The sequence below is a fragment of the Curcuma longa genome, chromosome 11 (genome assembly GCF_044706935.1).
Source record: "Curcuma longa cultivar G26 ecotype Majalengka, Jawa Barat chromosome 11, ITB_CL_G26_1.1, whole genome shotgun sequence".
Lineage (NCBI taxonomy): Eukaryota > Viridiplantae > Streptophyta > Magnoliopsida > Zingiberales > Zingiberaceae > Curcuma > Curcuma longa.
This window is the reverse complement of record NC_133871.1, coordinates 3,620,929-3,631,409: the sequence shown is the minus strand read 5'-3', so window position 1 is coordinate 3,631,409 and position 10,481 is coordinate 3,620,929. Positions and strand designations below refer to the sequence as shown.

At 38.2% G+C, this 10,481-nt stretch overlaps 3 protein-coding genes across 3 annotated transcripts; 2 read left to right on the top strand and 1 right to left on the bottom strand.

Annotated features, from left to right (window-relative positions):
* The first annotated feature begins 613 nt into the window (after positions 1-613).
* Positions 614-3,323, top strand: LOC141841853 (large ribosomal subunit protein bL19cz-like). The gene is given in 6 exon segments (XM_074730049.1): positions 614-821; positions 823-937; positions 1,017-1,037; positions 1,039-1,106; positions 1,197-1,325; positions 3,070-3,323. Coding segments are annotated over 6 exon segments (639 nt in total). The 5' UTR covers positions 614-624; the 3' UTR covers positions 3,179-3,323.
* An 868-nt stretch (positions 3,324-4,191) lies between these two features.
* On the top strand, positions 4,192-7,186 carry LOC141840683 (vesicle-associated protein 2-1-like). The gene is made up of 8 exons (XM_074728733.1): positions 4,192-4,429; positions 4,502-4,572; positions 4,699-4,780; positions 4,858-4,973; positions 5,065-5,196; positions 5,291-5,317; positions 5,754-5,822; positions 6,749-7,186. The coding sequence occupies exons 1-8, from the start codon at positions 4,375-4,377 to the stop codon at positions 6,881-6,883; spliced, it is 687 nt and encodes a 228-aa protein (XP_074584834.1). The 5' UTR covers positions 4,192-4,374; the 3' UTR covers positions 6,884-7,186.
* A 67-nt stretch (positions 7,187-7,253) lies between these two features.
* LOC141838458 (nucleoside diphosphate kinase 1) lies at positions 7,254-8,357 on the bottom strand. Its single transcript, XM_074725943.1, has 4 exons — positions 8,198-8,357; positions 8,024-8,072; positions 7,700-7,931; positions 7,254-7,593 (listed from the first exon to the last, which is right to left on the bottom strand). The coding sequence occupies exons 1-4, from the start codon at positions 8,246-8,248 to the stop codon at positions 7,479-7,481; spliced, it is 447 nt and encodes a 148-aa protein (XP_074582044.1). The 5' UTR covers positions 8,249-8,357; the 3' UTR covers positions 7,254-7,478.
* Positions 8,358-10,481: the final 2,124 nt, after the last annotated feature.

The window sequence follows — 10,481 nt, the reverse complement described above, 5'->3', positions numbered from 1 at the left end:
CAGGCGTTCTTATATAACTATTGAAAACGATCGGGTTGGAGAGATCTGAATGATTGGATTATTTTTTATTATTCATATTAAAATATATTTTTCTCGGAGGATCGGATCAAGAGAAATGCAGATTTTTTTCTATTTAATTGATATTAAATATTTAATTTATATCGATTAATTTTAAAGATCATCTAATCTAATTTCATAAAAAATTTTATGTACGGTCAAAGTAAATTAAAAAATATTTAAAATAAATCATCTATCAATCCAACATTCTTATATTAATCGTCCATTAAAAAAATGTATATTAATTCATCATGACTCGATATCTAAAAAATTAAGAAACTTAAATTAAATAGATAGATAACTTATAAATTCAACTGATTAACTTATAAATCGAAGACGACGAAACTTAGAGTAAATAAAAAAAACCAGGAAATCCATTATTTTATTATTATATAATAGTAATAGATAGATAATTGCTTATATACGATTATGAAGCAGAACAAACAGGTAGTAAGCTTTAATTGACGGCCCATTAAGATCCGGCCCGTGTAGGCCCGCGACGAAGCTGATCTATTACTTCCGCTCACTCAGTCTCAGTGCTCGTGATAAGGTTGTCTCTCCTTTTCCATGGCCTCCGCTGCGCTCCTCCGCCCTCTCTTCTCGCTGCCCTCGACCGCTCCTCGCTCTGCGAAACCATGCTTGTCCTTGTCTTCCTCGTCCCTCCCCTCGTTCTTGGTGGCTCCGCCTTTGACCTTTGGATCCGTTGCGACCCGACGGAGCAGGGGAACGGCGGCGGTCGTCGTTAGGGCCGCTAGCTCGGAGGAGATCCTCGGCTAGCATCGATACGGATGATGTTGAACAGGAGGAAGTTTCCGAGGTGGTGGAAGCCGATGAGAAGCTGTCCAGGAAACCTAGGGTCAAGCTTGGGGACATAATGGGGGTAAAGTTCCTGATTTTGCCCCTTTCTCTTCTGTCACTATCCTGATTGAGTTGGGGTTTCTTTTTCTTTGAGCCGGTAGATTCTGAACAAGAGAGCAATCGGAGGCTTCGGTGTTGGAGAGGCCTGTGCCGGATATCAGGACTGGGGACATAGTAGAGAGATTAAACTGGTAAAGTTGATTCTTTGTGATTTAGCAAACGTGGAGTTCCATTTCAAGTTTGGGATTGAGTTTCAGTAGGCGGATGGCATCTGCAGGAAGTTCCAGAATTAGACGTCGCTTATCCATCTACAAGGGAATAGTTATTTCCAAGCAAAATGCTGGTGTTCATACTACCATTCGCATCAGGAGAATTATTGCCGGTGTTGGAGTCGAGATTGTTTTTCCAGTGTAAGTGCTCTGCTTTTGCCTCTCACTTTCTTTTGTGGATTCTTGTTGCATTATGCTATGCTTACTTGGAGGGGAGGAAGCAAGGAGGAATTAATTCGTTGAAGTTAAAGAAACCACTGTTTTTCCATTCATCTTTTTTACTTGGATGAAAAAATGGCATCCTGTTTGTGTTTCATAAATAAAGGAATTGAATCATATTAATGCCTTTATTAGTTACACAGATATAAGGATTGCCCTGTTTCCTAAAAGCTTCAGCGTTTTAGATAAGATGATCAGATAATCACTTTAATCATCTTCTCTACTTCCTTTCAAGTAAATAAGAGACATGGATAATTCTATATCTTTTCTTTCCATTTTCCTTCTTTGGTCCATATAAACATTAGTGTCTAGGAGTAAAGTACAAGGTAATTTGACTTGTTATGATGTTATCCTCATAAGTTGATGAATATATTTAATTTAAGGAAATATGGACATACGCCATTATGTTTCACTACAGTTTGTCTTCTTTTTTTATTTCAAAATGACTCTCGCACTAGAATTTTTAATTTTTTTTATAGATCTTGCAACCATTAACACCATGATTAATTTAATAAAAACTAATGTGGCAAATACATGCATTACATGTGATTTTTTAGAATTGGTCTAGTTAAATGAGATGATACTTTTATTCATGTGTCTCTGGCACTGGTTGATTAGGTTGAAGATTACCATTGTTTGGTAGTGCCCGTTCTCTCAAACCATGCACACTCGCTCACTTGTTTAGGATGTGGAATCACGACCACTGCAAGGCCACCTGATAGAATTTTATTCTATAGTGGTAGAATAACAGAACACACAATCAACGACTTTAGCAACTTAACATTATTCTGAATAAGCTTACTCTACATATTAAATCCAAATATAATAGTATTATTGACTAACCATTTTTTCCTAATTATCTTGTTTAGTTGGGTGGAAATGGTAGCAAAGAACAAAAGATACAAGTCATTTGTTGGATGCTTAATCTTCTTTTCCCTCTATTTCTGCCTGATTTGGGTGGAAATTCCTTTATCCTCAACTTCCCTTTCTAAAGTTTTTATTTCTTTTCTTTTCCTTGCTACAGCTGTCCAAGTAAACTCAACATCAGTGTTTGAGAGGAGAATTACAAGCTAATTTGACTTATGATCAGAGAATGGCCTTTTAATTCCAAGTAAACCCCTACTCATTTTGAGAGAGATGAAATGAAAGGGAAATTTTCATGTCATGCCCATAATCAGTAACACCATCTCATACACAACATAGTCTCTCTCTCAAAAAATGCATGGGTAACAGTTACAATTATTTTGTTTGTGAGATTAATAGGAAATAGTAGCACTTAATGATCTAGTATGAAGAAATGCTTCTCTGATCATTTTGATTGGCTGCTTAAAATATATTTAGATGTTAAACTGAAGTGCTGAATTTTTCTTTCCTTCTCGTTATATCATAATTTTAAATTGTTGTTTCTTTGCCATTAGCCAACCCCAAATAATTGTGATAAATAAGATATTAATGTGTATGCAGGATTTGTTTCTTTGTCGAAGTAAATCTTACTCAACCACCCATTGCTCCTTTGAATTTATGCTCATGAATTGTGATTTCTCTTGAGCACTTTCATTTGGGATCTAACCTTACCATCTTACCTTGCTCATCATCTTCTTGAATCAAATTGGATGGTGTTTTATTTGGAATTTCTTCAAATTATGTCTTGTTGCTCATGTCGCAGGTACTCGCCTAACATCAAGGAGATCAAAGTTGTAAGCCATAGGAAGGTACGCAGGGCGAGGCTGTACTACTTGAGGGACAAGCTTCCTCGGCTCTCAACCTTCAAGTGACTAATGGCCTGCAAAATTGTATGCCCCATAACTCGGCAAATTCTCATATCTGCATCTGGAACAGGTGAACAGTAAATATCCCAGACAAAAAGTTACATTTTTATTATATTATATTTATTCATTTATTCTGATTTGGAACTAGACTTTTTGTGACGTTGGATGCTGCATCCATCACTGGATTGCATGTTGGCTTTTTGGCACGAATGGATTGATGCTGTGTTGCCTCAAGTACGAATTTGCTACATTGCGGCCCGTATCCTACGTGACCCGTGCGCATTCCTTCGACCCCTCGCCACTGTCGCCGCTGCCGCTTCGCCGTTTGGCCATCGTCGGCCGCCGCCCCGGGCAAGATGGAAGCGCGACTCATGGGCGCACCGCTTGGCACCGGATTCCGGTCGGATAGTAGTTGGAATCAAACGAATTCGCTTGGAAATCAGCTGCCAGTGTCGAGAGGCGGATTCCGACCAAATCGCGGTCGGAATCCGGCCAAATTCCGGTCAGAATCGGCCGTTCGGCATTGGCAGCCGATTCCGGCTGAATTCTCGTCGGATTACGGTCACTTTTCGATCGGAATCTGACGTCGGGCTGTGCGCCGGCGAGGTGCGCGTCCATCGGGCGTAATGCGGTGATCGGCAGTGGTCGGACGACGATGTGGCAGTGGCTGGAGCAGGGCTGAATCGGATGGGAACGCATAGGAGCGTACGAGGTGGAGCGCAGGATAGCAAAACTCGCCTCAAGTAACATTTTCTAAGCTCAGTTCATGTCATTAATAAAAAATTGTGGTGTTAATTATTATTTAATCGATTTGTAAGAATGTATATAATATAATATTAAAACTTTTATAGATTTATACATTGATGTATATATAATATTTTATTTAATCATATTTAGTTAGTTTATACCTTCACAATAATTTTAAAATAATTTTATTTTTTAAAAATCCGAGGACATTTTAATTTTTAAAATTACGATAAAAAGAAAAATGGCGAGATAGGAACGTGCGTCATGCCGTCGTTGTCGCCCTGAACTGGGCTACAAGCCATTCCGTTCCATTCCTCCTACCAGATCGATCGCCCAAGACTTCGGCTTCCGTGCCCCTGCTGCTAATCTCGTCTCCTTCTTCGACTTCCTTTACATAGACTCCGCCTCCTACTGGGATTTCACCTTTCTTCTTCTGCTACGCCTCCAATCCAGCGATGCGCGGCGGCGGCCAGATGATCTCCGTTTACCCGGAAGAGCTCAGCTTCGAAGGTGAGCGAACAGTTTCTGCTTTGTTTTCCTCGCGTTTCTGTTTCCCTAAATACCGGATTTCGTGATGAATAGTTGAGTTGGAGAAGCCATCGCCCTGCAATATCAAGGTCGTCAACAACACGGAGCACCATGTCGCCTTCAAGGTATTCGAAACACTTGACTAAGCTTTTTCGGGTGATGTATCTTCGATGTGGGAGGAAAGGGGGTTGGATTTTGTCTCACATTGAGCTCTGTAACAATCGGATCTGATTCTTTCGCTCCATGAATAGGTGAAAACGACGTCTCCTAAGAAGTATTTTGTTCGGCCTAATGCGAGCGTGGTACAACCTTGGGACTCATGTACCGTGACAGGTATCCGTGCGATTGGCATTTTGATTGAATGCGTTGCGTTATTAGGCAAGTTTACTCATTTATGTTTACTTTTGAAGTTACTCTCCAAGCTCAGAAGGAGCTCCCTCCGGATATGCAATGCAAGGATAAATTCCTCATTCAGAGTGCTAAGGTTCCCCCGACTAACGATATCGACGAAATCCCTAAAGACACAGTCAGTTTGTTTGCCGTATTTGTTTGCTAATACCTAATACTAAGAATGTGTTGTGTTTTTCGAGTATATAATCTAGTTTCAATCTATGCAGTTCAATAAAGATGGTGACAAGGTGATAGAGGAACTCAAACTTAGGGTTGTTTATAATCACCCCTCGCAAAACGGATATGAAAATTTGGAAGAAGACTCTGGTCTTACTTCTTATAAGAGCAGAGCATCTAATGTAAAACTCACCAGTCCCCTTGTTTGTTTCCAAATGTTTTCTTATACTTTCTTTTATTGCTTATGTTATATGATTTCATTTCTTTTTGCCTCAGGTGTTGAAAAATTCAAGTGCTGATGAGGTGAGCTACATTTGTCAATGTTCCTTATCCTTATGGTTTGCTACTCCAATAATTATCGACAAATTCAAGTTTCTCAGCTAGTATTCTTGATTCTGTCTGATGGGTCTAAATCTTATATAGTCACCTATATAAATTGAAATTGAGAATGAGACGTGTATGTTGATCTTGGAATAGCACATGAATTTTTTCTTTGAATATTTTTGGATCAACATGTTCCTTTTATATTTGTCTTGAGACAACTAAATTGAATGGGGGCCTCACATGGAAATTGTGTGAGGGCTTCCTGTCTAGATGTATGATCCAGCTGGTTTATCAGCTAGGATTAAATGAAAGGGAGATCATGTGGCATCTAAGTGGGTATTTATAGCACAATGTTGTGAAGGCTCTTTTATCCAATTTTCATCTAATCTAGATACTATTGAATGTTCAAATGCAGGCATTGCAACAGTTGAAGGAAGAACGTGATTTTATTGTTCATCAAAATCATCAGTTCAAAAGGGAATTGGTTCGTCATTTCCTTTCATTTTTATCACTTCACCTTTTACCAAATTATTTTCTATTTCCTTTCTGTTAAGCACATTCCAAGGGCCATACTGCTACTCATCTATAGCTCACAAACGATCTCAGAATTTGTGAAAGTTGATGTACACTTGTTAGGAACTTGTACATTAATTTGACTCACCCCACCAAGCTAGGCCTGTCTAAAACAGAATCAAAGAATCAGAAACACTTACCCTAGGTATCTCTCTCCAATTGAAGAAGCCACATGGATGATTCTAGGCAAAGATTAATTCAAAACTGAAAAGAAGGTTGCTGCTGGAATTAAATCTCAAAACACCCCAATTTCTAATGAGAAACAAGGCTTAGTACGGATAGACAAACACTCACACACAAGAATTGTCCAAACCCAAGAGGTCAATGGGAACTTCCTCCTTGTAGAACCCTAGCCCAACCTAAAGATGAGATAGAAGAAAATTTTTAGATCCCAAAAAATAAAAAATCACATTCATAGAAAGAATGGAAGGTTCACCATATCCATAAGGGGAGGAGGTTGCCTTGGAGAAAAACTCACATAGGAGAGACCAAGGGATGCTAGAGGAGAGGAACACTGTCATCGCCATGAAAGGGAAAAAAGGGTTACATGGTTGAGAATAGGGAGAAGGATTAATAACCCAAATATCTTTAAATGAGTTCAGGTTCAGCACTAACCCAATCAAACTGTCTCAACTTATAAACCATAACTAATCCACCGAAATAAATTAATTTAGCTTCAACAAGAACCATTAAGCTCTGATCATCCTCAAATAAACACTAATTTCTATTATTTTCACTTAATTAAATTCAGCTTCAACAAGAACCATTCAACTTATTTTGTACTTTATATTTTCAGGAAATGTTATTTGTAACTTTTTTTGAAATTTCTGTTTTCAGGAAATGTTGAACAAGCGCAGAAGCCGCAAAAGTGATGCTGGTTTTTCCATGACTTTTGCTGCATTTGCCGGCCTGGTCGGTATAACATTTGGGTTCATCCTGAACCTTCTATTCACTGCATCACCGAGTTCATGAACTGTTAGCAGACCTTCAGAGTTTTAATCCGGCTTTTGCTTAAATCCATTACCACTTCGCTATTCTGTTTCATTAAGCGTGTCTTTTGTCCCTCGTTCGCTGCACTAAGAAGGTGAGTTAGATTTCATTAGTTTCCACATTGTCCTGTTCAATTCTGTGGCTTGAGGGTGTGTGTTTGATCTATAACCGTGGGAAAGAAGTAACTCTCTAGAGAATCATGATTTTATTCCCTTAGAATGTGCATCATGTTTCTTCGATTTTCACGTTCTTTTTAATTTTGATCAAGACTGCGTGTACTATACATTACAGATTTATGTTTGAGGTATTATACAAAGTCACATATGCATATATGATCCAGTATCTTTCTCAGTTGAACTTTAAAGAACCTGATTTAACCAAACCAGCAACCATGTATCATAAGATTCACCAAACATGAAATAACATCGAAGATAACGCATGCAGTTCATGGGGATCCACAACTACAGCCATAAGCACAACATGAAACTAGGGTTCTTAGGAAAAGCTGAAACAGGCAGGGTTATGCCCTTGAATCTTACAAGGGTTCTTAGGAAGGAAATCCTTCCATCTCTATTCTCTACTCGTAAATCCAAGGGTGCAGGCTGCTCTGCCACTCAGAGATGCTTTCGGGGAACCACAAAGCGATCTCTTTCCTCGCGCTCTCCACAGAGTCACTTCCATGAATCACATTCCTGCACATAGAATTGAAATCATGTCATGAACACCCTCTCTCTAAACCTCTGTCAGGATTCATGTCGAGAAGAAGGGGAAAAAAAAGACAATCGGGAAAGAAATCACCTGCCGATATCAATCGCATAGTCTCCACGGATGGTTCCGGGGGCAGATTCAGCTGGGTTGGTTGCGCCAATGATCTTGCGTCCAGTAACCACAACATTCTTTCCCTCCCACACCATGGCTACCACTGGACCAGAGATGATGTACTCCACCAGGGAGCCAAAGAAGGGCTTAGCAGAGAGGTCGGCGTAGTGCTTCTCCGCAAAGGAGCGTTCCACGCTCACCTGCTTCAACCCTGATCAAGCCACAAAGTTACCCATAAAAATTTCAACTTTCTTCTCTACGATATAAATGAAAAGACAGTGGTTTATATTTTTTTTCTCTTACCTTTCAAGTAGAATCCCTTTTTCTCAAACCTGCTAATGATTTCTCCAATCTGGTGGACAAACGAAGAGAAAAATCGTCAAAATTGGGTCTTGGCGAATCAAATAGCACAGAGAAAAGGGGGAAAATCAAGCGAAAAAAAAGGAGAAAACAAAGGGACGGGTGAATTTAACGTACCAAGCCGCGTTGGACGCCGTCGGGCTTGATCATGATGAAGGTCTGCTCCATCTCTGAGCTCGCTTACTTTCTATCGCCCGCCGACGCCGTGAGAGAGGAGGATGATAGATGATGACAAAAGGCAATGCTTTTATAGAGTGGGAATGGAACCCATCCGGAAACCCTAATTCGGACTAGGTTTCGTAGAAAATTCGATTTACCACAGCACCCTCTTCTTAAATGAAAATTACTGACGTTTGGTTTGAGAGGAGGTGAGGGAGGGAGAGAAAAGGTAAAGAAAGAGTATAAAATTATTAACGTTTTGTTTGGAAGGTGACAAGTAGAGGCTGAGTATTCGGTTAAAACCGAACCGAACCGAACCGAATAAACCGAAAACCGAATTAACTGAATTTTTTTTACCAAATCGAACCGAACCGAATTTTCATACTAACCGAATAAACCGAACCGATAAAATATCGGTTAATTCGGTTTTTAACCGAATTAACCGATTTTTCTAATATAAATAATTTAATTCAATTAAAATAATAACTCATCAGTTGGAACCCATTGCTTTCTAATATGTGGTTAATTTGTGAAAGTAACTGTTCTATTTGTTCTTACGCTTATAACTTATAAGGTGTAAAATACAGAGTTGCTAGCTGTTACAGTTATTTACAAGTTACAACGATGAAAATTTACAGAGTTGCTAGTTGTGAAACTAACTGTTCTATTTGTTCTTACGCTTATAACTTATAACTGTTCTTTTACAACTTAAAAGATGAAAATTTACAACGAAACCTAATACTGTAATTTGGTGGGTAAATGCTAACACAACGATTTGATACACTGGCTCAATGCTCATCAGTATTTCCATCCAAAGTGTAGTGCATTAAACAATCACAATTCACAATTCACAAATCACATAACTAAACAATCACAATTCACAATCTCACAATAGACAATTTTAGAAAAAAATTATGAACTAAAACATACCATTCAATAATTTCCTGTCTTAAAAATTACTGACATAGAAGATTTTAAGTAAAATTACCCAAATTTATCCACTAACATATTACAGATCAATTTGTTTGAGACATACATGAAACTTTCACACAATTAGCATAGAACATCTTTTCTTGTAAATATTAGAGAGCAACTTTTCAATCCCAACATAGTGATATGCATCCTTAGCCATCCTTTCCAAATCAACCTGCATTATATAAATCAAATTGCATAAGATCTCTGTCACATGTTTATTGAACAAGATAATATAGATAAATATTCAGAGTTTAGCACAACAATTTAAACCAATGAATATAACAGAACTGGGGCTGAACTGGGGCTTCAATTCTAACAGATTCAATTGAATACATCAGATTCATCTAAATCCAACAGATTCATCTAAATACAACAGATTCAATTAAAGCCAATGATCTGGATTGGTTGAGCAATTGAAAAACAAGGCTAACAGTTTCCAAACAGAAAATAAAAGTTTAGCAAGACAAATCATTAATTAAAATTGAAGCAGACTGAGGCTCAGTCACTGAGCTAACTAAGGCTAGTTGCAGTTGCTGCAACTAGACAACTATTACATGGGGTTATGGAGTTACTGGCAGTAACTTTTATATAATGTGACAGAGATCTTATGCAAACTGAATACTCAACTGCAGTTACTATATTAGTAAGATCAACCGAATTAACAGAGATCTTACTGGCAGGTCAACTGAGCTAACTAAGGCTAGTTGCAGTTGCTGCAACTAGACAACTATTACATGGGGTTCTGGAGTTACTAGCAGTAACTTTTATATAATGTGACAGAGATCTTATAAGTTAACCGAATACTCAGCCTCTGGCAGTAACTTTTTTTTCACTATCTACACTAAGTCCAGTTTGACGGTAAGTAACTTTTAAGTTTTAACAGTGGGTTCTGGAGTTATTGGCAGTTACTGGCCCACAGTCTGCCAGTAACTTACTGCAGTTGCTTCAACTTTTATAAAATTGAAGCAGACAGAGCAAAATAAAATTGAAGCAGACAGAGGAAAATAAAATTGAAGCAGATTCATTACTCTCTGAGGACCTTGGGACATGTAAGACCAAAATTAATGATTTGCAAATAGTAAAAAGATGGCTAACAGTTACCAAAATTAACAAGGCTTCCAGTTCCAAAAATCTGAATATGATTTGCAAATAGTAAAAATGATGGTGTTTCACCACTAGTTCCTGTCAAACAAATATCAGAAGATAAATATATAATGAACAAAATACATTATTCAAAATTTTAAATATACCATTGATTATTATGTCA

Excerpts from the sequence above, each read along its gene's own strand:
- LOC141838458 (XM_074725943.1), bottom strand. The coding sequence starts at position 8,248 with ATGGAGCAGACCTTCATCATGATCAAGCCCGACGGCGTCCAACGCGGC. Across the intron at positions 7,932-8,023 it reads AAAGGGATTCTACTTGAAAG|GGTTGAAGCAGGTGAGCGTG; the intron begins GTAAGAGAAAAA and ends TGGCTTGATCAG. Across the intron at positions 7,594-7,699 it reads TATGCGATTGATATCGGCAG|GAATGTGATTCATGGAAGTG; the intron begins GTGATTTCTTTC and ends TTCTATGTGCAG.
- LOC141840683 (XM_074728733.1), top strand. The coding sequence starts at position 4,375 with ATGCGCGGCGGCGGCCAGATGATCTCCGTTTACCCGGAAGAGCTCAGC. Across the intron at positions 4,573-4,698 it reads AGCACCATGTCGCCTTCAAG|GTGAAAACGACGTCTCCTAA; the intron begins GTATTCGAAACA and ends CTCCATGAATAG. Across the intron at positions 5,197-5,290 it reads ATAAGAGCAGAGCATCTAAT|GTGTTGAAAAATTCAAGTGC; the intron begins GTAAAACTCACC and ends TTTTTGCCTCAG.